Source organism: Centrocercus urophasianus, unplaced genomic scaffold (assembly GCF_019232065.1).
Source record: "Centrocercus urophasianus isolate 14NV4802_14NV808 unplaced genomic scaffold, USGS_Curo_1.0 seq_11, whole genome shotgun sequence".
Classification (NCBI taxonomy): domain Eukaryota; kingdom Metazoa; phylum Chordata; class Aves; order Galliformes; family Phasianidae; genus Centrocercus; species Centrocercus urophasianus.
Genome location: NW_024884253.1, coordinates 36936449 through 36962637, shown reverse-complemented (window position 1 = coordinate 36962637; position 26189 = coordinate 36936449). Strand labels below are relative to the sequence as shown.

Here is a 26189-nt window from a genome sequence, read left to right as displayed (position 1 = left end):
CAAGAAAGAGAGAAGCAGCACAGTGCAGAGGAATGCGCAGCGTGCCTTTGGGAGAGAAATAAAGCAGGTACAGGAAGGTAGCTAGAAGGGAAAGGGAAACAAAGGAAGGAGAAAAGGGAGCAACCTGATTGCAGAATCACCAGGTCTTCTGAAGCAATCAGCAAAGAGCTCCTTATGACTTAGCATTTCACTTATTCCAGAGGGGGCCCACCCCAAGCCCTGCTGGAGCAGTGAAGTTCTGCACATCTCTTTCATGACACAGAATTGCCAAGGATGCTCTTCAAAGGTTAAATCTGATGAGAAATGTAGGATTTTGTGCCAAAATACTACCATGGGGCATCATTCTGTTTCAGTTATTTTGAGATAGAAGAAAATGCAGAATGCATGCAAAAATTGAATCATAGAATCAGAATCATAGAATGGCCTGGGTTGAAAAGGACCAAAATTGTCATCTAGTTTCAACCCCCCTGCTGTGTGCAGGGTCACCAACCACCAGACCAGGCTGCCCAGAGCCACATCCAGCCTGGCCTTGAATGCCTCCAGGAATGGGGCATTCACAGCCTCCTTGGGCAACCTGTTCCAGAGTGTGCTAGTAGAGTATAAATGCATTCTGATGGTGAAATGAAAGGACAACAGAGGATGAGTATATTTTTGTAGGGCCATCTGTGCTATAGAGCTAAAGAAGATTGTGAAAAAGATCATGGTTGAGAATCTGAAAAAAAAAAAAAAAGAAACTCATGCAATGAAATGTCTGCAATGAAAAGCAGAAAGACAAACAAAATAAAAAGTATTCTTAGTGTAGACAAAGACTGGCTTGATATTTTAAGGGTAAAAAGGAAAAAAAAAAAAAAAAAAAAAAAAAGCAAACAGCAGTTGCAATTCAGAAGGCAAAGGCAGTTCTTTGTGATATTCATAAAAATGTTTTCTTCAAAGAAAAGTGGGAAAAAAAATGCCATGAATACAATGTGCTTCAAAGCGCATTTACGTGAGAAATGAGTGTGTCTGTACTTTGGTTTATGAAATATGTATCGATGTCTGCAATTGCATTTTTGCCCTTCAATTATATTTCATAATTAATAATTTCTGAGGTTTAGTAGCAGCATTGGCTTGCTGAATGCATGCTGGTTTGTACACTGTGTGTATACAAACTCCTCTGGCCCTGATATAGCTCCATAGGAGCTAAGCCAGAGTAATGAAATGGAAATTTGGTTCTGTTTCTTGGAAGCAATTTCTTCAACACTTACTTACTATTTGGGGCCCTTTCCATTGATAATCTCTTAAGTGATAAAATAAAACAGAAGATGTTCCCCTGGAAGTGTCCAACAGCCGTACATTTAATTTAGGTTTAAATGTTCATCTGCCTTCATTTAACAGAGAAAGAGTATCAGTTAACAGGTGATATGAGTCCTCTCACAAATGCCACAGAAGTTGAATCCAAAAAGAGGAAAACAAACCTAGCAAATCATAGAACCATAGAATCGTAGAATGGCCTGGGTTGAAAAGGATCACAATGATCACCTAGTTTCAACCCCCCTGCTATGGGCAGGGTCACCAACCACCAGACCAGGCTGCCCAGAGCCACATCCAGCCTGGCCTTGGAGAAATAGAGAAATACAGGAGGAAAGTGCAAAACCCTCCCCACACTTCAGATGAGTGGGTCTCCTCTAAAACCTACTGGGGTGAGCTGGAGTCCTTCAGTGTGGTGGGTGGATCTCTTCTGATCAAATTCTGTCCGCAAGAGAAGTGGCTGAGGGTGAATATAGCTGAAAAAGTACCCCACATCTGGAGCAGGGAGAGCAGGACACCAGGGACACGTGGCCCCAGCACTCAAGCACTGCCTCCAAGCTGATTGGTAATAACGTGCTGCCATGGGGCACAGCCAGCCTGATGCCATCTGTTCCTAAATATTTGCTGCATTGCTCATAGGTATCTTCTGCCCTTTTAGTCCATGGGACCCCAATCTCCACCTTACTATCCTCACCCTGAATCTGACAATTTCCATTCGTTCTCCTCTCCCCCACCCCAAACAGTTTAGGTGAGACTTTCAGCTCCAGAAGCACAGCAGTTGCACCCCCATGCAACCCCATATCACTCCATAACCTCTATTAGAAATCTGTAGCACCGTTTGACCTGCGTATGTCACAAAGTATCAACTGAAGTAACTTAAAATGCACACTAAACCATTTTCTTGAAGATTTAACTATAAATAGAACGACTTGGGAACTTGTTGAGATACGTAAGCCACGAACTTGCAGCTAAATTAGCTCTTTTATTAAGCACCTTCTCTGCTGACAAGGGGAGCTTAGGTGCATATATTGTATTATATATAGGGACTGGGTGAATTATTAAAAGATACCTGGAGAAAGAAGCAATTTGCATTAAAAGTCTGAGGCAATGGAGATCATATGGACCGTAATGAGAATGAAATTAATGTGGGGTTAAAAAAAGGAACAGAAATAAAAGTGCAGCTCCAGCACTGCAAAAGAGATTGCAGAGGAAATGTATATTATTTAAGAACCATTATGCAATGATGTAATTAAAGACTCTTGTAATGTGTGATAACATGCAAAAGAACAAGCAAAATGAGGTTTCTGTGTGCTCGCTGCCTTCCAAAGGCTGAGTTCTGAGTTCTTAACACCCTCAGAATAACCCAGCAATGCACTCTGTCTTCTTTTCCTGAAATCTGAAGTAAAAGATTGTGTCCGAAAGGGAACTTCATACTGACCATGCAGATTAAAGGGTTAGAAGGCATTTTCAGCCGCCCATATAACTCCTTTTCTTTCATTAATAATTGGAAGGGGCTATGTTTAGTCACCTATCTTAATGTAACAGTGCCCTATCACAGCCACACTGACATTCCCATTAGAGCATTCCAGCAACGAGCTTGAACTCTCTCACTGCTCTGTTTTAGGGATGCTTTGAGCTTATTCCACAGGTATAAAATAGAGAGCCTAAGAGGAGTATCAGCGGCTCAGCCTGCACGCATTGGGTATGGGGACGAGAGGAGGCAGAAGGCCGAGGGCAGGCGGCCGAGGAGAGCTGCGGGCACCGAAGCACCGCGCTGAGGTTTAAAGGGCTCCGGGAGCTCCCGGGCTGCGGAGAAGAGAATGGGGCGGAGGGAGGGAGACAGGGAGTGAGTTCGCTTGCCGAAGGAAATGTTTAAAATGCCGTTTCTTCGGGTTGGCGGACTAAAACGGTGCCTCCCCACCTTCCCCCAGACGCCTGTTAAGAAAGTGCGAGTCACGGCATCATTTGGGAATGACACTTCTCTCGGCTGCGTTTCACAAAGTTACGACAACTAGAGCGGCGTTTCCAGCGGGATGGGAAACGGGCGGCTGCGGAGCGCCCAACTCGCGGAGGTGGCCCAGGAGGGGCGGTTCCTCCGCTTCTGGTCCCCCCGTCCCCAGGGCCGCGCCGACGGCAGCGGGGGGCGGCGGCAGAGCCGGCGGAGCGCCCCTCCCGCCGGGACGCGGCGCGGTCCCGGCACACGCCCCGTCGCCACCGCCCTCCGGTGCCGCCGCGCCCGCACCTCCCGGCAGCCGCGGGGCCGAGCGCCCCCTTCCCCGCCCCTGCGCCAGCGCCGGTGCCGGTGCGGGGCGGGGGGCGGCGGCAGGGAGGGAGGAGGGATGAGGTCATCCTCTTTGCCGGCGTCAGTCAGCTGGGTGGTGGCGGCGGCGGGCGCGGGCGGCGGCGGGCGCGGGATGCGCTGCTCCGGGCGGCGCTGCCCTGCCCGCTCCCGGCTCGGGCAGAGCACGGCGGCCCCGGCGGCCCCCGCGGAGGAGGAGGAGGAGGCGGCGGCGGGCGCGGGGCGGGTGGGCTGAGCGGAGCTGAGCTGAGTGCTGCTCCCGCAGGCGAGCAGGCAGGCAGGCGGCGCTGCGGCCGCGGCAGCCGCGGAGGAGCCGCCCGCGGGCGCGGAGCGGGGACGCGGGGAGCGGCGGTCCGCGGCGGCTGCAGAGGGCGGGAGGCGGGCGGCGGAGGAGGAGGAGCAGGGGGAGGCGCGGGATAAAGGAGCGCTCGCCGCTACCGCTCGCTCTCCGGCGGGGCTGAGTGAAGCATCATGGCCGCGAAGTCGGACGGGCGGCGGAAGATGAAGAAGGGCGGCGAGGTGGCGTTCACGCCGCTGCAGAACTCTGAACACTCGGGCTCCGTGCAAGCGCTGGCCCCGGGGCTGCCCGCGGGCGCCGGGCCGGGCGGCGGCAGCGACGACGACGAGGCGCCCGGGGGCGGGTGCTGCAGCGGCGGCGGGGACGGCTCGGGCGGCGGCTCCCGCTGCTGTTGCTGCTGCTGCTGCGGCGGCGGTAGAGGAGGAGAAGGAGGGGGCGGCGGCGGGGGCTCGCGGGGCTCGGGCGGGGGCTCGTCCTCGCTTTGCCTGCGGCTGGGCAGGGAGCAGCGGCGCTACTCGCTGTGGGACTGCCTCTGGATCCTGGCCGCGCTGGCCGTGTACTTCGCAGACGTGGGCACCGACATCTGGCTGGCGGTCGACTACTACCTGCGAGGCCAGCGCTGGTGGTTCGGGCTCACCCTCTTCTTCGTGCTGCTGGGCTCCCTCTCCGTGCAGGTGTTCAGCTTCCGCTGGTTCGCGCACGACTTCGGCGCGGAAGACGGCACGGCCGCCGCCGCCGCCTCCGGGCAGTGCCCCGCTGCCGAGAGCAAACTGCTGGTGAGCAGCAGCTCGGCAGCCGCGGACATCGACTCCGCTCGGCCCTGCACGCCGCAGCGGCAGGCTTCCACTGCCAGCAAGGGCAACGCCAACAGCAGCAGCAGCGGCAGCAGCGGCCCCGCTGGAGGCGGCCCCTCCAGCGGCAGCCGCACCGGCAGCGGCAGGTCGGCGTCGTGCGCCTTCTGCATCTGGCTCCTGCAGTCCCTCGTCCACATCCTGCAGCTGGGGCAGGTTTGGAGGTGAGCGGAGGCCGGGTGGGATGAGGGGAGAGCCCGAGCCGCGTGCGCCGGGAACTGGGCTGAGCCGTTGGGAAAGCGTGCGAGGAGTCAAGGGGGAAAAAATGGAAAAGAGAAGAGAAAAGGAGAGTGTTCTGAAAACGTGCCGTCGGTGCGTGCGTTCCGGGGTCCTGACGCGCGGACGGGACGGTGGTGCTGCCCGCCGGGAACTTTTCGAGGAGATGGGAACGCACGCAGCCTCCCGGCGCTGTGCTGGTGCTGTCTGCGTGTAATGCCCCGCTCTTTGCCCTCAGAACGCGCTTTCTGCACGATGTGATGCGGTGAAGGAATCAAACTTTTGAGTGGCTGCTGTCAGACAGATCGGGCGGCGGTGGGCTGTGCCGTGCCTTGCGGAGAGGCTGTGCCGAGGTGGGCGCAGGGGGAAGGCTCTCCCTGAGAGGCAGATGGATGACATCATAGTTTGCACAAGTCGCGTTTCCCCAAGTTCGGAGCGTGTTTCCAGGAGGGATTTCTCTGGGGGCTGAATGCTCTGTAAATACACTTAGTGCTGCTCGAATGGGGCAGAGTTCAGCCCGCAGAGTTTTTCGGGGGTTAACTTTTGGTATGGAATCGTGTTGTGCTGTGTGTGCTACAGCTGAAAATGCTTCTGGGGTTTCTTACCTGCTGGGTGGAATGGAATGCCTTCAAGGTTTCTCTTCGGGAAACTCTATTATTTTGGAATTGTTGCATCGGAGAACACAATGTGATGTTACTTCAAATCTCTCTCTCTGGAGTTCTTAATTTCATTCCTAATCTTCATTTTGGTCATGGACAGGCTATTGCTGTGTGCCAGTGCAGTAGCAGCGTGGCTCTGGTTCTGCCTGTGGCCTTCAAGCCTCAGGGAACACAGCAGCACTGCAAGGCCATGAGACCCTGGGATGCCATAACAAAGTATCACTCACTTTCCGGATCCTTAGATTTATTGCAACAAATGGAGTATGTTCACAAGTGGGAAGAATTCTCAGTTCCTGGTGTCATTGGTTCCTTCTTTAGTATCTACAGCATAGCTTGAGAGCAAAGCTGATTTTGGAAGGAAAAGCAGTGCTTTGTTGTAGATCTTGTGTGTGCTCTACCTCTGTATATAAAAGTGGGGCTTTCTGAATGATCAGGCTTCTGTGCAATGTGTAGTGCAGTTCCTTAGAGGTGTATGTATAATGATTTCCATGTAGAAATTCACACCAATATCCATCTGTACAGAGGCTGAATGTGCGACATGCTGAGTGAGATGGAAGAGAGTTTTACAACTCTATTGGAGAACAGAGAGAAGGGTTAGGTGGAGCAGGGTGCAATCGCCCAAGGCGCAGCTCTACCCAAGGAGTGCCTGGTGCTCTCAGCTACTGGTTTGCACATGGAGCACAATTCCTTTTGGCATAAAATCTGCTCCCTGTGGGGATACCTGGTCTTCCATATAGTTGGCTGAGCCTCTTCTGGTCAGGTATAACTTCTCTTCATGTTTTAGGAGTGTAGGAGTACCAGAATATTAAACGGCAAGGAGTGCTAGGGCATTGTTTATATTTTAGCTTGTTATGCCCCCCTCTCCTTTTTCTTTTTCCCCAGTGAAATGGAGCCATAGAATTGTTTGTCAGTGACTTAGCAGTACTAGCGGTTATCCACAAATGTATGAATTATACGGTCAATTGAATGCAGTCTTGCATATCAACGCTTCATAATTAATTAAAGTGACTTCATTTTAATTCCCTGGGTACATCCCTCATGAGGGAGATCCTTAGCAGTCATCTGAAACTAATAATCGGCATCAGGAAGGAGAGGCCCTGTCAACCCCTAAAGAGCTCTATGTGTAAACAGAGGCTCAGAACAAGTGTCATCCTTGGAAAATGAGTGCTATTTTCTGGGAAATGAAATGCTGACAAGGAGTAGTCCAAAACTTCTCCGAAGAGTAACATCTGCACTGGCCTGAGCCAACAGCCCCCTGAGCATTTAGGCTGAAAGATCTGAAGGATGTTTGATTGTAAGTGTCAGCACCACAGGTGCACTATCCCTGTCCCCACAGGTGAGCAGCTGCTGCTACTCTTAGTTCTGTGTCTCCTTCTTCTTGTCTTAACTCAGTTTTCAGTATTTTCTTTTTTTTCCATTTGGGCTCCAGTTAAATCTCTGCTATGCTTGTATTAAAGTTTTCTAGCACTTTTTAAATTGAATCCCCCACCAGCAAAGATGATAGTGGTATTTCTGTCCTTCCTCTGAGAAGGAGCTCTGCCAGAGGAGGGACAGCTGGGGGTTCGGGACAGGGTCTGTACCAGAGGGCAGTGGGCACGGAGCAGGCTGCCAGGGCAGTGGGCACAGCCCCAAGCTGATGGAGTTCAGGGAGTATTTGTATAACATAGGGATTCGGTTTTAGGTAGTTGTGTGGAGCCAGGAGTTGGTCTCGATGATCCTCATGGGTCCCTTCCAACTTGAGGAGAGAGGTTTACTTGTGCCTGGTTGGGATTATACCAAGACTGGTGCTTTGCTTTGGTCTCATTTGGTATTCCATCACCCTCTGTCTCCTCATTAAGTGCTGAATTGATTCCTGAAGTCTTCAGTTTCTCTTCATTTGTTTCATTGCCAAAGGTTTTAGGGGGGGATTTGTGGCAACTGCTTATTTAAGAAGACCATCCTGGGTACACCTGGCAATCCATACTTACGGATTAAAAGAGTTAGAAGTGTGGTTTGAGTATCTCTATAGTCTGACTTCTAATAATGTCAAAGCTTTTCTTTGTTTTGTGTTTAAGATTAATTTTTGTTTACAAATATATTGAAAGCCAGATCATGGAAAATGATTGTGTGTTAATTCTAACTAAAATGTGCTAATGGAAAAATGAATGAAGTCTTTAATGTGACGTAGAACAATGCGGTAGTAGGCAATCTAAAATTATTAAAACAAATTTTTATTGGGATGTGAGGAAGGGGAGCTGCAGGAGCTGCCCATCCATTCTGAACAGAAGTATGTCTTTTTTTTTTTTTTTGGAAATTGGTGTCATATTTTTTTCCCCCAAAAATATAGAGGATCTAATTCTTCCATTTTGAAGAATGAGGATGTAAATGTCTCTTATCTGGGGGGTTGAGGGGATAGGCGCATTCACAGATTTCCTGAAGACACTGTTCCTCAGTTCAATTCCATTGGAGTTTCTGAGGAGACGTTTGCCACATCTGAGTGCAGCCATGGGGCCTTTGTTGGCAGCTAATTTCATGTTAAAATATGATCACAATGAGATGTGCTGGTTTTTGAAGAGGCATTGTGCCTTCAGAGTATGGGTACATTCCTATGTGTGTTCTGCATTTTACCAGTATACGGGCATGAAAGCCACACTGTGGAGCCAGTTGTCCCAAAAATGTGCTGTGAGAGAAGTGGCCTTTTATTAGCAGGCTCTGGGGTGTACAAAGAGGATGTAACACACTGGGTCTTTGTATTGCATTGTAAGGAAAGAAGGGAGTGAATGCTTTAATATCCCTCCCCAATTTATAGTCTGTAAGGACTGTGCAGAGGTATAAAGGCCAGCAGGTTTCAGATAAACTATTGGCCTTTGGGCATGGCATGAAAGTATGTAGACACTGCCCTTGAGCATCCCTTTGATATGCTGAGCTTCCCAGGCTTAGCCCGGGCTTTCAGATCTTGCAGTGGATAACAGGCCGTGTGGCTGGATGTTGGAGATAATAGCGTTCATTTGGCACCTGTGGAGCTGCTGGATTTCCTGGAAAGCTTTTTGTTCTGAGTGAACAGAAGATGGGTGCATGGTGGCAAGGGTGTCAGTGTGAGAGGCCTGGGCTGAGCTCTGCCAGCTGTGTGGGAACCCAACCGGAGAAGGAGGAGGTGGAGCCAACTTCAATGCTGGCCCTTCCAGGTGTCGCTCGTTCACAGGGCAGATGTTTGTTCCAAAATAAGCCTGGTTCCCTTGGAGTTGCCCTATAGTGCACGTCTTCCACTGCTCTCAGTTCTGCCTAAATATTGGCACCATCTTCATCCACAGCTGTTTTTATTTATGTGCGATTTTAAGAAATCATTATCTTCCTTCTCCTTCCTGTTTCCTATCTGGGCGAAATAAAAGGTTGCAGGAGGGTTGTGAATGTGATGCTGGATTCTGGAAGTGGTGCGGGTTGTGGTCCTTCTGGTATCCTGTGAAGGCACTTTTCACGGAGTGGAGTCGTCTGCCAAAGGAACTTCATCACTTGCTCTCATAAGCTTTACCTCTGCAATCATTTGATGCTCCTAAAATTTCAAAATAAAATGGGAAACAGTGGCTGTGTGATGCATGAGAAGGCCATACGACTTTCTCAGGTGCCCCCTATAAAGCATGCCAAACCCTTAAGCTGAAATTTTGAATGGTTGTTCAAATGAAGAAATATATTGCTAGCCCACCTCCATCCTTAAATAGACTTATGGCTTTCATACTCTCTGCTCTACAAAAGCAGTTTTGACACTTCTGTTCAGGGTAACATAGGAGCTCAGTTTAGTTAGGTGGTCAATAATTCCAGCTGCCATTGGACTTCACAGTGAGATGTGATAATATCTCAATCTGACACCAGTTTTTCTCACTGTTTTGAAATCTGTCAGATAATTTGTCACATTGAGTCCAAATTTATGAGTCATAGCCATTTCCTAGACAAGATTATTGCATATCCTTCCATCTGTCTCTTAGTAAACCAAAATGCTACTGCTCAGCAATACTGTATTTGAAAGAACCACAAAATGGTTTGAGTTGGAAGGGAACTTAAAGCCCATCCACTTCAACCCCCAGCCGTGGGCAGGGCTGCCCCACACCAGATCAGACTGCCCAGGGCCCCACCCAGCCTGACCTTGAACACCTCCAAGAATGGGATATCAGCATTTCTTTTGAGTTACTGCAGTTCTTGACTTCAAGTCCTGTTGACCACCCGTTTTGCTTGCTTAGGATTCCGGAGAAGTGATGGACTGCCAGAAATAAGTATTAAAGTTCTTGTAACTTCTGTTTTTCCTGATGCCAGGACTACAAGGGACTGACTGTTGTGTAGCTGGCCTAACTACATTTGAACTTCCACTAATACATTCAGCAGAATAAATATTCCATTCTTTTTTTTTCAGTAAGACAGTGATATGCAGATAAAGGCTGTGTCTTTCATAATTTTTTTTGGAACACAAATGTGAAGCTTTACTATGTTCTTAAAAATCTCTTACAAGTCTGCATACAAATCAGATTTGGTATTCATTTTATTCTAATAACCTAAGCTACATATAAAAGATGCTGATGTACTTTAGAAGAAAGATGCTGTACTTTAATAATTAACAAGGGTTCTCTCTGTGGAGAATATCTATCACTTACATAAGTTTTCAGATTTTCAAAGGACTGCTTAGGCACTAAGATCTCTGCTCAATTGGCTTAGTAGGTGAACTCATATTTTACACACAGAATGCTTTCTAGCAACTTATATGTGAGGGGGGCATGGGGAATTCATTTTTGGACAAAAGCCCAATAAGTGGAAACTCTTAGATTTTCAGGCTTTAGAGGATGTAATGTCCCAGTGTGTAGATATTATATGTGGAGTTGTCCACTGAAATGCAGGAATGACTATACATATGTGCTATGAATTCAAAGAAATGCTTCATTCTATAGCTTGTTTCTCAATGTTGCAGTCTTGCAGTCCAACCTATTGAGTTTTTCTGGATAAAATTTCCTCCTTCTCTTTAAGTCACACTAGGAAAAGAATGTAGCTCTGAAAGGTCAATGTGTGTGTCCAAATCCCCCTGGAAAAGCAAGAAAGAATAACACCATGGAGTGATCACTTATTCTGCTCCCTATCTTGAGGTTATTTACATCAGAGCACTCCTCGTCGGGAAGAGTTGGCTGGCTTAGTCCTTAATATTTGTCCACAAGGACTGACAACTACAAAGATACAGGAGTTCTTGTAAAATTAAAATGAAATCAATACTTTTGTCACTTAGCAGGATTAGCTTGTTCTCCAACTTCTGTTTTCCCATTAAGTAGCTTTTCATACTCAGTGGGTTAAACACAACAGTAACTTACAGTTTCAGTAAACAGGTTGTTTGGGAGGGATTTATTGGGCACAGGCAAAATCAATAGTTGTTTTGCTTACATTTCAAGGTACAGTAGACACTTGTGTTGCTGAAGTGGTGCCATTTCTGTCCATTTTAGCACAACTATTGTTTGTGTACATCATGTCAGAAAGACATAAGAGGCAAATAGGGTATAAAAAGATCTGTTTTGATTTTTTAAAATGTGAGGAGGTTTATAAGAAAGAGAATGTGAAGGAGAATTCATACAATCATAGAATAGCCTGGGTTGCAAAGGACCACAGTGATCATCCAGTGATAATCGTCTACCATCCCCCTGCCATGTGCAGGGTCACCAACATCTAGACCAGGCTATCTAGAGCTGCATCCAGGGATGGGGCATCCACAACCTCCTTGGGCAAGGAGATGGACTGTGGAGTGACACAGGAATACCAATTAGTCCTTGTGTGCTCTGCACCTGACTCCAGCTTGTTTCTCTTCAATCTGACCAAAGAGAGAGAATATCTGAATAATGCTAAAAGTGACTGCTGGAGAGACTGGGGAAGGAGGCTGGAAAGAGAAGAGTTTATATGTCTGGACAGACTCGCAGAGAATGTTGGATGCAATTTTAACTCTGACTGTGTCAAGTTGTAATTTGAAAAATGGTAAACACAAGTCTGAGGTATCAGTGTAGCACCAATTTACTGGGAAGAGAGTACTCTTGAGTATGTTTTTGTAAAATGTAGAATTAATAAATAAATAGGCCATGAGTATATATTTTTCTAAGAGATTTTACTTCAATTTCCTAGCAGTCATAACCTGTATTAGCATCTCCTAGTGATCTCTGATTGCTCAAGTATTCCCTTATCACCCCTACTCTCATTCTGGGTTCCACCCTCAATGGCTGAAGAGTAATAATATGAGATTTTTTTTCCCAAATAAAACATTTCCTATACTATACTATTTCCATTACTTTTCTTTTGTTATAATGTTCTTGTGCTGTTCAACACGTGCATGGTAGAAGATTTGTATGGTGAGCTATACGAATCTTCTTGACTGATGGAGTTAATCAATGGGGATGGTTAGTGCTATCAGTTACAAATGATTTGGTATCACTGGTTGGAGCAAATGGGATGAGACTGCTTTGTGAGTGTTTTCAGAGGAAGTTTGGCAGTCAGTGATGTGACAACGAAAGTAGCTTTGTGTTCTTTTGTAAGAGGAAAGTATGACTTAGGCAAGACTAATGTACCAAGGACCAGTACCAGCTGCTTCAGAGAAAGATGCAGATGTTCTAACATGAACAAAGTGTAAATTAGCCTACAGATGGAAGAACAGTTTTCCTTATCTCTTATAGCTGCTATCTATCAGGTTGATTTCTGTCCTTAAGGATGAAGGCTAGTGGTGCCACAGTGTGCTGCATTATTCACTTTAATGGGATGTTTTTGTGTAAACATCTAATCTGCCAAGTTCTTTCAGTCATGTTTTTCAGTCTGTGGCACTTGGGATCAGTAGCTCAGATCCAGCAGGTCCAAGTAAAGCACTTTGTGACAGTGAGCACTAGACTTCTGTTCTGTAGCGACATCTATACCTCACGCTGACAGTGTTCATGCTTACTTCCATAGAAAAGAATGGAAAACCACTGTGCTTGTATTCTCATGGTATAATATTTATTAGTATGAAATTATGAGCTTAGTAATTAAAGTTGTGTTGTCATTTTTTATCTTAAAGAGGGGTATGGGTGGAGTTATGCTCCTTCTTATTTTTCTTCAATTCTAAGCTTAATATTCTCACTTTATATGGAAATTTTTCTGCGAGGAAGATCTATATGAGAATTTAGGTGTTCTTCAGGTGCAATGGGTCTGAAAAATGTGCTCTAGAGAAATGGGCTCAGCAGCCCAATTGTTAAAAAGTTCTTTGAAGAACTAAGACATAACAGGCCTTAAATGTCTTGAAAGTGCCTTTGAGGCTTGTGTTTCTGCATTTTGGCTATGCTCAAATTGCCCCAGCACACACTGCTTGAGTTCCTATTTCTCCTTCAAGCCCTTTGCAAAGCAGGAACTAGGCTGAGTGGCACCAGAATCCCTTTGTGAGCAGAGTAATCATTTGGGATTTAGGAGACTTGAGTCCATCGCCCTTTCCAGTTGTGAGGGCTCAGTTCCTGTTTGCCAGAGTGTTTCCTCTACTGAAGCTTAGGAGGGTGTGGACTGAGACATTTACTCTTCTTCCTGCTTGAGCTGCATCATCACGCTGTCAGAAATGTCTTGTTCATGAGGCCGGGCAAGAAGAGCACAGTTCTTTGACCAAATACTTACGGTCCTCGAATACAGATTTCCTCATCTTTCTTGTACTGCTTAATTGATTTCAGTTGCCCACCTTTTAACCTTCTCTGTCTTATCCTAAATGTCCGTGCTGCCAGTATTTCTGTTTGTGAATGTGTGGTACTGTTGAGTCACAGCCTGAACCACTGATTGAGCACCTGGGGAGAGGAGCTCGTCAGCCTTGGGGGCACAAGTGAAGGCAGTTCAGCTGAGTGAGTGGAAGGGGAGCTTGGCTGCACCTCTCCTAGATTTCATTTAAGGGCTGACTGCCACTGGGGAAGGATCTCTTTCTGGAGGAGTGGAGCTTTCCTCTGAGAACCTGGGGTCTTCTGATATGGATAAGCAATCTTCTTCCCTTCCCTTATACTACCTTTCTATTGTGCTGATTCTTCTGTCATCATACCTCTGGTGAAACACTTTTTCCCATCATGTCGGTCTGTCCAATTGCTGCAGTGAGCATTCATTCCATATGTATAGTGTAGCCACAAAACTTATTGTATGTATCAACATCAAAAATACCTGATCAGCTTATAGGAGTAGAATGAGGCAATTGAAATTGGTGGAGGCAGAAGGATAGGTACTCATTTTTTTTTTTTCCATTAAGTTCTTTCTCTGTCACATAGTTGACTATAGAAAAAAAGGCATTTTTGATGTGTTACTCTAGTTGCTTCACTCTTTTCCACGGCTGTCTTGTGCAAAAGGAAATGAGAAATTTAAAAATGCCTGAGTGCCCAGCTCTCGCTGAGTTTCTTGAAGATTGATTTTTTTTGTTGTTGTGGTTGATCTTTATCAATGTAAGAAGCACAATTTTATGGCAGAAATAAAACCTGAGCAATTCTGTACACTTCCCAACTTTGTCTCCCAGCTCACCACAAGGAGAAGACTGGGAGCCAAGTATGCTTCCTCTCCTATCAAGCCCCACTGCACACAGAGCCCAGATTTTCAGTATGCATCACTTTGGTTGCTGTTTTTTCACATCTGAATTTCAGAATGAATGTCTCTCTTCTTTACTTTGATTGGGGTTGGGCTTATTATCATTTTAATTTTCTTGAAGGAGGAAATTTACTTCTATCTGCCTTATTTGAGGCATTTTAGTCTATACTTCTGAAAATATTATGATTTAGTCACCTATTACATACCGAAAATATAAGTACTATATACATATTATGAAGTTTAATTTCTCTACAGTATGTTGAGTTACTTGTGGAAATTGGTCTAGATGGGCACTCGAGCTAAATTATTATTTCAATGTGCCTATCAAAATATACTTTAAGTTAAAGATGTTCAAAACATGAACATCTCACTGTAATGGACATCCTGGTACATGTATGCAAAAACTTAACATTTTAAGGATTTATTTCCTCAAAAGTTTTGTGTTTATTAAATCCATAATATGCTAAATGACTTAAAGTTCTCTTCAAACTCTTTCCTTTGCTTACATATTCTATGCTGTTCTAAGTTAGCTCATCACCTCCTCTCTTGCACTGTTTTCATTTTTGGTTCATTTGCTCTGGAAACTGAATCCAGCATGCTGTGTTAAAAATGGTCTGGGTAAGAAGTGCTGGGAGTTCTTTTTGAATGTAATGAGGATGCTAGGACCAAAGTCAGCCCAAAGCTTCCAAATGCGGGATGTTTCTGCTTCAAAAGCAGTGATGTGTATGGTGACAACAGACAAATGAGCCAAATGTGGATCTCATTATCATTGCCAGTAATAATGGTGGAAAGAACATTTAACACAGAATTACTGGGAAAAGCATAAATGTATATGGAGTTCATAGTATACTAAGGAAAGATGTTCTGTAAGTAAAGACTGGGCAATTAAAGAGGATTTACCCAAGTGAAGCCAAATACAGCGCAGAGTATAATTAATGTGGCTGAGATAATTCAATAATAATGGCTTTGAACTTTTACAATAGTGCATTAATGCATGTGTCAGAAGGAGGGATTGCATTTACAATCAACAACCATTTGTTAGGGTTGTGTTTTTTTGTTTTTTTTTTTTTTTTTTTTTTTTTTTTTTTTTTTACCGCATAGGTTAATTTAGAAAATATGTTGCTGCACAGAGGGCTGTTCTTGGTCCTGTAAAATATCTCATTAAATATTTTTTCTGTACCAAAATTAAAATTTTCTGTAGGTTTTTTTTTTTTTGTTTTTTGTTTTTTTTTTTTCTGTAACATCCTCTCATTCTGTAAATGTCACTTCTGTGGCAAAGATATGCCCCAAATTGACTGAGGGAATTAATTAGCTGTTGGCATTTTTGCCTGTATGGCTACTGTGGAGGGCTGCTGGAAAAACTAGCACGGGTTTCAAGAGGAGCCACTTCACCATCAGTTCCTAGGTTCCTCTCTGAGGAGATCAGCAGAGCATGAAAGCTGCGGAGTTGAGAAGATCAGAGAAACTCTGGATTAAGTGGACCCATCTCTGTGCAAAATAGAAGCTGTTGTGCGGGTGGTATCAGGGAATGTGTGAATTTGGGTTTGTTTTGTCAGTGAGTAGTTGTTTTAATCTCATGAAGGTAGAAGTATAGCCCCTCCAGATGGAGAGAACTGGTCTTGTGACTGAGCTGGAATTTGGGCTGTGAGAGGTTCTTCATGCTTCCCTTCCTTCAAAAACTTTCCTAGCAGCAGGAGGCTGATGTTATTTGGAATTTTGGGGATCATTCCATAATGTAAATAATGAGCAGTTGCTACTACTTGTGATTTGAGAGAATGTTCAAAATAAAGAGGTGTTTCCTAACTCCACTCACAATCGATTTCAGAGGTGGACTCAACCCATCTCCTTGAGTCTGACCAATCCTCCACTTCTCATCCATTTCTTATACACTCTGTGGGCTCTCCCAAGGGATCCAGCCCCTTTTCTATAGGGTTAACTTTTTTTTTAATAGGACAGATACCAGACTTGTAGTACATCCTGCTGTTGTGGACTTCATGTTAATATTGTTAATATTGTTATTATTGATATTATTTGCAGCATATTACAAATGAGCTATTTGTGTAACAAAAAAATGAAGTGATGGATGCACACCTTTATATTTATTAAATATTGTGTGATCTGACTGACTTCACTTAAGTACAGAAAGTATTGGATGAGAAGAACATGGGTGGATAGAGGTATGACAAGGGGAATGGTTTTAAAATAAGACAGGGGAGTTTTAGGTTAGATATTAGGAGGAATTTTTTCACTCAGAGGGTGGTGATGCACTGGAACAGGTTGCCCAAGGTGATTGTGGATGCCCCATACCTGGAGGCATTCAAGTCCAAGCTGGATGTGGTGCTGGGCAGCCTGGTCTGATGGTTGGTGACCCTGCACATGGCAGGGGGCTTGAAAATACATGGTCTTTGAGGTCCTTTTCAACCAGGCCATTCTGCTATGATTCTATGATGAACACTGGAAATTGTTGACTGTCATCTGAGTTATGATTAAGAATATTTCAGTAATGGTAGGAAAGTGTTCCTAAAGGATACTGAGTAAGGATAACCATTAAACATTATACTCTTCTAGTAATTATTTGTTTTTTGTCTAATGTTAATTCTTAAAGGATTTTAAATTTCTGTAAACTAATTAATTGGGCTTTGAAATAATTGGGATTTAAATTACCAGCTTGTAGTAATGTAGGATGTTTTATATACCTCAGCAAAATCTATCTCCTTAATTTGATATTATACTAACACCTAAGCAGGAGAAATGGCCAACAGCCTTATAAGACAGCTAACGTTAGTATGGGAGTCCAACTTAAAAGGACGCTGTTCATAATCATCTTCATAAAAAAAAAAAAAACAAAAAAAAAAACCCTTAACAAATATTCTTTTGAAGTTCACTTACAAATTCAGTTTGACTTTGTTAATGACTTGTACTGATTTCTTGAGCTTTATTAGTGCAAATACTTATGGAAGGTATATTTTAAGCCTGAGTTCCAGAATATTAATCAAAAATTTAATTACATATTCAGTACTAATATTCACAACTCATGAATCTTAATTTCATTACTCATCCAATCAAGGACCAGAAGAGATGACACATGATTTAAATATCAAATCGGCTTTGTTATTTCTAATTAGCAGACACAAGGGATTGGTTATTAAAGAAATTAACTTGGGCACCTTGAAAACTGAAGAATAACCTTGAATTAACAATAAATTTAACGTTCAAATCTGTTCACAGGAAATTTATGGGAAGATTTAATGCATGTCAAGTGTATGTAAACTACTTGCAAATTTATAAACAATAGAAATATGGTAGAAATACGTCTTTTGTCATGCCATAAATCATCCTTTGATGAATTATTCCTGGATGACACCTTAAGAGTTGTGAATAAGACGAAAGGAAGATAGAAACATTATTTATATACATTTTGTGTAATTATCTTGGGTTCAAATACTGCATCTGTCACTTGATTCTCACCAAATATCTCCTTGGCCAAATAAATACACATCTAGTCATAATGTAGAATGTGTCAAACTGGATTTACGTTACCACGTGAGAGTGCTGCTACTTCATTGATGTTTTCAATTCTTCAACCTCAACAATTTGTGAAAGCTCCTTTTGGAGTGGCAAAGATTTGTAAATGTTTGAGAGTTCGAAGGATCAGTGGAAGAATTGGGTCTTCTTCTTTATTCCTACTGACACTGCATGCTCAGTTTAGTGTCTGTCAGCTCCATTACAACACAAAGCTCTTTGATTCTGTGAGGTACCACTCTTGATGCTAGAAGAAGGCAGCTCTGTTGCTCCCTCAAAGCTTTATGTCTATGAGTAGTATTGGTTTCTATGGGGAAGGGAGGAAAAACCATGGGAACAGTCTGGGAATTATACTAATTTCTATTACTGAATGTGTATGTAAGTGTGATTTGTTGCAAGCAATTTCCTGACACAAGACGAGCCCCTCCTCCTTTCCAATCCCCAAATAAATAAATAAATAAATAAATAAATTTAGGTGAATATTATTTTATTATATAGTCTTCACAGAGAAAAGAAATGCATGAAGGAGAAGTCAGAAGAAATCTGGGAATTGTGAATCATGGAAGTCTCCTTTATTTTTTTTAATTGTCTTTTTTACTTGGCAACTACTTATATCATATTCGAGCATTAGCTCTAAGAGAGAAATAATGTTCACTTCAAAAGCAGCTTCCTTCTCAATAAATAATTCAGAGCCATAGATTGTTCAAGAGGAAATATCAACACACTAGTAGTAATTTAATATACTGAGCAATCCCACTCCCTTTGCTTATCTATGATTTAAATGGAATATGACAGTTTAGGGTCTCCATTTACCCTATGGCATGTTGGGATCAAACTTGGCAAGTGATTGCAGCATTTTCATATCTTCAGAAGAAGTGAATGAAAGTTGCATAATTCAGGAAGGATTTCTTAATTGCATGCTGAATCAGTTTGCCTGTGTTCTGAATTTGTGTTCTGAATCCAAAATATTGCCCAGGACTAGCTTTAGAGCATGTGAATATTTTCTCTGCCTTTCTTAACTAGTATCTCACAGTTATGTTTCTTTTTTTAGCTTGAACTGTTCTTCTGAAGCACAGTTTCACTATATTAACTATTTTTGCTTTATCTTGTGGCTGAAGGTCTGGCCTTCTAGAGTTGCCTGACTTGTGGTATTCATCTGCAGAGGACAACCATCTTTTTGAATTGTTAACATATTTTGCTGTTCTGTACAGTCACTGTAGTATTTTTTGTCTTCCTTTGTCACCTAGGCCAACATCTTAGACCACAGGATGTCAGCTGGGAAGGTTTGTGTTTGTCTTAAATAGTTATGATTAAAAATAGATTTGTTCTAACTCTAGTTCACTTTCCTTATGGGAGGAAAGTGCAGAGCTGAGTGTCTATCTATGGCATAGGCCACAGTTAGAATAAGGCTACAGGTGTATTATACCAGCATTCAAGTTAGGATTTCTTTCATTCTTCACATCACTTTATGTGGAGGAGTTCATGTGTATTTGTGCTGTTTTGTGCTTGGTGCATCACAAATATGGCATTAACTTTCTTCTTCTTTGTCTGTACACATGCAAAATCGGTCTAGACTCTGAGAATTAACATCCCTGTGAAGTGGCTACATAATCAATTGAACTATAGCAACTTATCTCTGGTTCGCATCCTTGGAAGTGGTTTTGCATTGAAAGCAAGGGATGCCTACTGCCAATGGATGTTAAGTGCAGTGCTTAACTTCCTGAGTTTGTCCTTTGTGTTTTCCAGGATCTGTTTCATTCTAATGAGCCTATCGTTAGGAAGTCTTCTAACCATAACAGTGTTTATTTTGAAGATATATAATGAAATCAAACATAGGTGCCTGTAATTGCTGTGGTAATAAGATGCACCCCAGGGTTGTACTTCTCCAAGAGAAGAGCAGATTGCAGTTGAGAAGTAACATGTTTTTTTCTATGTTCTTAGAAGGAAATAATTGCTCTCTCAACTTCTGTAGCATTCTCCAATTTATCTGGCTGATAAGGGAAAAAGGTAACCAGAGATTCACACAAACCTGTTCTCCTGAAGAGGAGACTGTAGCTGAGTAATTCTTTTTCCAGAATACAGTTTCAGTACAAGATGAATTTAAGGTAGGATGCAAGGGGAGCCATCCCCTCATCATGTTAACCTGTGCTTGCTTGGAGAAATGGAATGCCTCAAGATCTGGCTTTTTATAAATGAATGCTGTCCTTTCTTAGAATATGCCAGCAATTTTCATTTTGTAAGTAGTCTGCTGATCATATAATCCACATGAAAGCAGAGAACATTAGATCAGTGGTAGATGTGTGTCTTTGATTTTAAAATGTCTGTAGGATATTTGGATATTTCATTTATGTTCCAGTGGATATAAGCGTGTGGATTCCTGATGGAACAATGGTGATTGTAGCTCAAGGACAGCACTGTGAAGGATGAGTTTTGGAGCACCAGCTATCAAATGCAATTGGATGAAAGAGATGTCTATAGATGCACTGTTCTTGTCTGACTGGCCTCGAGTCGAAGGTGATACATGTGGAAGGATTTCAAAAGCTGAATTTGGAGAAGACTGGGGGAAACCCATATCCCTTCTAAATTTCTATATGTAAGCAAAAAATAGTGCAAGATGAGTAAAAGCATGGAAATGCAAATGCAAATCATGATTTGAATAGCAAAGGAAAAGAGAATTGTGAGCTACAGGGGAAGTAGAAGAAGGCACACTGCTGTCAGGACTGTGCTTGATCTGTTTAAGTAGTGGGGTGATATCTTTCAGGAAAGGCTGAAACATTCAAACAGACCTGCTAAAACCTGTGTAAGAAAGGAGGAGAAGTGGGAGCATCTGTGCAGAATTTGAATCTGGTGAACTGATGCTTGGAAGTAGTGTTTGAAAGTGTTATGATACTGAGGAAAGAGAGAAAAATAGAGAACTGCTGGCATACTACTGGGCATTAGCGATGTAATAACTTGAAAGAGTGGGTAATATGTGCTCTCAGAATTTTTTTTAAAGGGCTGCAGACATTAATGGTAATGAATTGTGAGAAGAGTAGACATTACAGCAATGTGTTGAAATCTTATCATCATGGAGGACTTAAATGGATGCTGGAGAACACAGTCTATTAGTAATCATCATAGATGTTTGCGTGTGGAAGCTGACAGTCTTCATCAATTAGCTGATGTATCAAAAAGATCTGTTACAGTGTTTGTTTCACGTGTAGATGTAGTTCTAGATTTTCTCAGTGAATGATGAGAACACTATCAGAGAGGGTGGGAACACCAAATAAGCTTCAGCAGTGTGGTCACAGTTATCTTCAGTTTCTCTCCTGAGGAAATTAAAAAATATATGGTTTTTTTTTTCCTTATTTCAGAACAACAAAATTTCATAACTGAGGTAACCTCACTAGGAGGAGGAGCTTGCAGATATAAGTATATAAAGACATTCTAAATGTCCTTAAAATTAATAATGTGAACAATGCTGGGAATATGAATGTAAAAAGAAGAGAAAGATTTATAGCATTTGGCTCTAGAATAAGGTGACTGTATTAAAATTTTGTGGCACTGTAAGAATGAACAAGGGAGACCTTCTCCCCTCCCTGACTTCCTTCCCATTTGGCTTATCAGCAACTAAAACTGAGTCTCAGAGGTCAAGAAGTTTGGAAAGAAGATGAGAATTCCCAATGGCAAGCAGATCTGGGCTTTGCAAAAGAAGTAACAAATGGCAAAGCATTCTTCAGCTATATAGTAGGGACAGAAAATGATGAAAGAGAGATGATATCTAGTAAGGATGGGTATTAAAGATAATCTAGATATAGCTCAGTGCTTTCCCTCATTTTTCAGTAAAGATGCTAATGTTAGCATGGAGGCAAAGGGAGGATAGATAATGTATACGAAGGTATTAAATTAGAAATTAGCATAGCTGCAGTTAAAGCAGCAGTCAATGAGTAGATCTTAGTAAAGCCAGGAGGAATGAACAATTTCCATTCCAGGGTACTGAAAGGAGTGGTGAATTACATCATAAGTTGAATCTGTCAAGACAGGGATAATACCATGCAGCTGGAGAACGCAGTAAATGCAGGGGCATATTGAAGAAGTTGAGAAATGAAATTATTCAGCATCTATAGATTTATGAGAATGAAGCTTTAGGTATCTTTTCCTTTGTAAAACTTTTCTGAAGACATACAATTAAAGGAGCATGTGGAATGAAGTGCAAGCACATTTACTAAATAGGCAGCACCAGCCTAGCTTGTCAGCTTTTTCAGTACTGTATTGAATTTTACAGATAAAGGAAGTGTGTTGTGCATACTCTGCCTGGCAGTGGAGAACAACTGCCATACTCTAAAAGTTTTCAGAAGAGATGGTCAGAAAGGGGCTTATCAAGAGGCTATAAGGTAGTAAAGAAACTACCTTACTAGTGAGTTTGTTGAAGTGCAGCACATGCAATATTTTCTGAATTATAACAGGGAATCTGCGCAGCCATAGCTGCCATTTCAATGAGTGACCCAAACTCGTGGTGCACTGAGAGTTTGTATCCCTTATAGCCTCTTTCTTACCATTCAGGAGTCCTGTGCTCAAACAACTGCACTGGCATTTTGCATGCATTTTCAACATACAGCTGCTTTTGTTTTCAAAATTCTGAGCTTTATATCAGATAGAAGCTTGCATTTCATACCTAGTGTGAGCATATAGGGATTTTGTTTATTCTCCAGGCATGATCTGAACAGGAAAAAAATAAAAGTGCTGGTAGAAATACAGTCAAAACAAATCGAGCCTTTCTACATTTTGATTTTGCTCCACAGAGATGTATTGTCACATGCTATGAAATCAGAGTGCTTAAAAACTTCAGAGTCAATGATTTAAGCTTCCGCTAAATATCTTCTCAAATAGGATCCAAGCATCTTTATCTGTAGCATACCCTGAGACCACAGTTAAATTAGAACTCTCCATATGTTGCAGCATGCCATAAAATTGTACTTAAGCTTTGCTATGATAAAATATATGTGACACCAAGTTTTTCTAAAGGTACAAGCTTCAGTGTTATGGGAGTTTACTGGCTGCTTAGCAGTCATGAGCCTTCAGTAATTTGCTTAGGTGCTTGCAAAGTGCCAGAAAAAATCCGATTGTTACTGATGAAAATTTTGATAACTTAGAATTTAGTTCTGAATTGTAGAGATTATTTACTCAAAACAGCTATCTTGGTTTTTGCACAAGCCCATGTCCTTGGTAAGATTTTCTGCTTTTTTTGTATATGTCCCATAGTATCCCAAATATTATCACGTTTTTGTGAAAACAATTTCATACTTTAAATTTTTTTACCTATTGCAAAATGAGCATAGGACCCAGAAAATGAGTGATCGAGATACAGAGCAGTACAGCTTCACTGGACTGGATTACGTGTTCCTTGTCCAAAATGGAAATTCCAGAGGTATATGTTAAGTTTTGTTGAGGAGTTTATTTTAGCGTGTGTTCAGTAGTTTTGTTGTCAGTTCATACTAGAGTTTTTCTGACCTCAGACATGGAAGGGATTCTTCTCCCTGGCCTTTCATACGTCTAAGCACTTCAGGAACAGAGTTAGTTTGATGAAAAAAATAAATCATGTTTTGAGCAGAGTCTGGAACACCTTGTTCAGAGTACCACAGCGCCAGCCAAGGAAATTGTGCTTAACAGATGCTGGGGTGAAACAGAGGTTAGGAATAATGCTGGTGTGATTGAACAGAGTGTTAAAGCAGTTTGCAGTGCAGGAGGTAACTGGGCAGGTTACCGCATGTGCTGATGCAAGGGGTATGGGCAGAACCCATCCATTGGTTTCCATGAGCTGTCTTTCCATGTGCTGTCCTCACAGCTTAATCACAGCTCCTTTAATCAACCACTGATTAAAGCACACTTGTGCAGTTCATCAATTCCCAAAATTAGTAGTATCTTACTTGTCATGGGCAAAAATGGCAGAATCAGGCCCCAGGTGGTACTGTAAGTTTGCTAATAGTTGCACAGTGGATTACCCATTTGCTGTGAGCAGCGGCACCTTTCTTTTCATAGAGTTGGGATTTTTATGTGAGTGCTTCTTGAGCGGCCATCACAGCAAGAAGAAAAGCTGTGATGTGCAGGGGAAGTCAAGGCCATATGTGTGTACTTTGTACTTTGTAGCTGGTATGACCAAGGGGAAGAATCATATCCTTGCAGGGGAGGTTCTCCATCCCTTGGATCATTTCTATGTCCCTCCTCTGGATGAGCTCCAGCAGCTTCTTGTCTCCTGTACTGAGGACTACACCACATCTGGATGCAGTAATAGCTGTGTCAGGGGTCCAGACCAAAAATTTCACTATGTCCACTATCTATGGAAATACATAGATCCTGCAAACACCACGACGCATTACACATTACAAAAACCACATGTATTACATATATAAGCTGCTGAAGAATCAAAACAAGAGTTCCCTTTCTGTTTAAAAAAATAAAATAAAATAAAGTAAAAGTTGGTAACTACATCATTCAAATCAAGTATTTTGTATTTTGGGGCCAAAAGGTTGTTTCAATTTCAGCTACCATTTTGGACTCATGAACAGACATGAGACACCTTGGATGGCAGATTAATTTGCACTGCTAAAGCATTCAGGAGTTGTATATTCTGATGATATTCTGTATTTGCATCTTTTGCATACTTCTTAGTATGAAAACTCTTAAATTGTTTTTAGAAGTCAGCAAAAGTGATTCTGATTGTGTTTGATGCTAGTGAAATTCTTTTTGCTGAAAAACAGGACACATTTCAATAGTGAGATTAGCTAGACTGTGAAATATTACCCCTCAAGGAAGTTGTAGGAGACCAGTTGCACGGATCATTTAAATGCAATTAGAGAAAGCATTGGAGGATGGAGGCAGGCAATTTTCCCTTCCCTCCTTCTTGCCCCCCCCACAAATAAGCTTGACAAAATGTCATTTGAGGAAATAATAACAGATTCAGGTTGCATTTAGAAAGTAGTTTTAGCTGAAGAGGGGCAAATTTGGAGACATTACATTTCAATACTTTGGTGACAATGCCTGCGCTTTGGGATGTTTCATTTAAAAAAAAAAAAAAAAAGTGACTTGTCATTTTGCATTGGTATTTTTCATGTAAGAATTGGCTTGTGCTTGTTCCAGGTTGATTCAAAAATATGTAACTGTATTTTCTTTTCCTGCTTTTGTCTTTCCACCAGCTTGTGATTTAATTGAGCTAAAATTCTTTTCTTTTTTCCCCTTCCTAAAGTAAAGGGTCTATTACTTGTATAAGTGTAGAAAATACACTGAAAAATCGGTTTGGGGCTGACAAAAGGACAGACTGTCTTCTCCTGTGAGATCTCTTTTTTTTAAAGTCCTTATTTACTAGTTAAGTTGGTTGACTTGGTGGAAGTGCAACCTTTTAGAGCTTTCAAGTTTGATTTTGCTGAAAAACTTGGTGATCTGTATCAGTGACCAGTTGTTACTTAAAGCTGCAGCAGTTCTAAACAGAACTGTAACAAAGACTGAGAAGGTCTTTGGTTCATAAATCTTAGATTGCTCTGGTATGAGGGTGAACTTCACCTTCCAAACCCTGGAAAGTTGCATCCTATGTAACTTCCACTGTGTGCATGTCAAATTCCCTGACAGATGTGGAAGATTTGCCATTGGTGAGGCTTCACAGAAATAAGAGGTTTGGGGCTACTGGGATTAACATTGATGAAATTTAGCAACCTATAGTAAAGCAACAGTCTGAATATAGTGTGATATACGATACTTCATTAATCTTGTTTTCTTTTTCTTAAATAGTGATCAAAAAAGAAATGAAAGTTGTCCACAAAAGCTTGCTTTTGCTTAGTTGCTTCAAGAACATTGTGTTTTTCCTCGCTCTGTTGCTGTCTGTTGTTAATTAGGGAAGTAGAGATGGATGTGTAGAATTAGGTTGCACATAATCTCATCTGAATATTTAATCATAAATGATTAAGATGAAGATTTATAACACGGATTTTGACATTCTGGCTGATATAGCAAGGTTAATAGAGCTATATTATTCACAGTTAGAAATTGCCTGGGAAAGCAAGAAAGTCAGTAGTGTCTACAGACATTAAAGGGCAACAAGATCTCCAAGAATGTTTTTAATTTCTTTATTTTTGGAAAAAGAAAACCAAACCAGCATATGCAGATAGTCTGGGAAACTTAAAAGATCTCTGAGAGAGAATTTACATGCACATACAAAAAAAAAAAAAAAAAAAAAAAAAAGGAAAATTATTATACAATAAAATGTACAATACTGGAGTCTGACAGAAAAATAGAAGCAGATCTATGCATCTGGTATTTGGTAGAATAAGCAACTGGTATGGTATGGTATGACCTAGGGTAGAAACTGTTCCAAACGGTCCCATTATACTTTTTGGGGATTAGAGACTAGTGAGTTGCGTGTTATATTCACTCTGTAGAATACAAAACCTCCAACAGTACCAGGATTCCATGAGTCGGATGTAGTAACATGTATTAGCTCTATCAATAAGTGTTATTTTCTTAGGAAC

At 42.3% G+C, this 26189-nt stretch overlaps 1 protein-coding gene across 1 annotated transcript in view; it reads left to right on the top strand.

The window, feature by feature from the left end:
- The first annotated feature begins 4057 nt into the window (after nucleotides 1-4057).
- XKR4 (XK related 4) overlaps nucleotides 4058-26189 on the top strand; it is a 214622-nt gene continuing 192490 nt past the window's right edge. Inside the window, exon 1 of the mRNA XM_042808833.1 lies at nucleotides 4058-4899. Within this exon, the coding sequence (XP_042664767.1) occupies nucleotides 4058-4899 (842 nt within the window). The remainder of the gene's footprint in view (nucleotides 4900-26189) is intronic.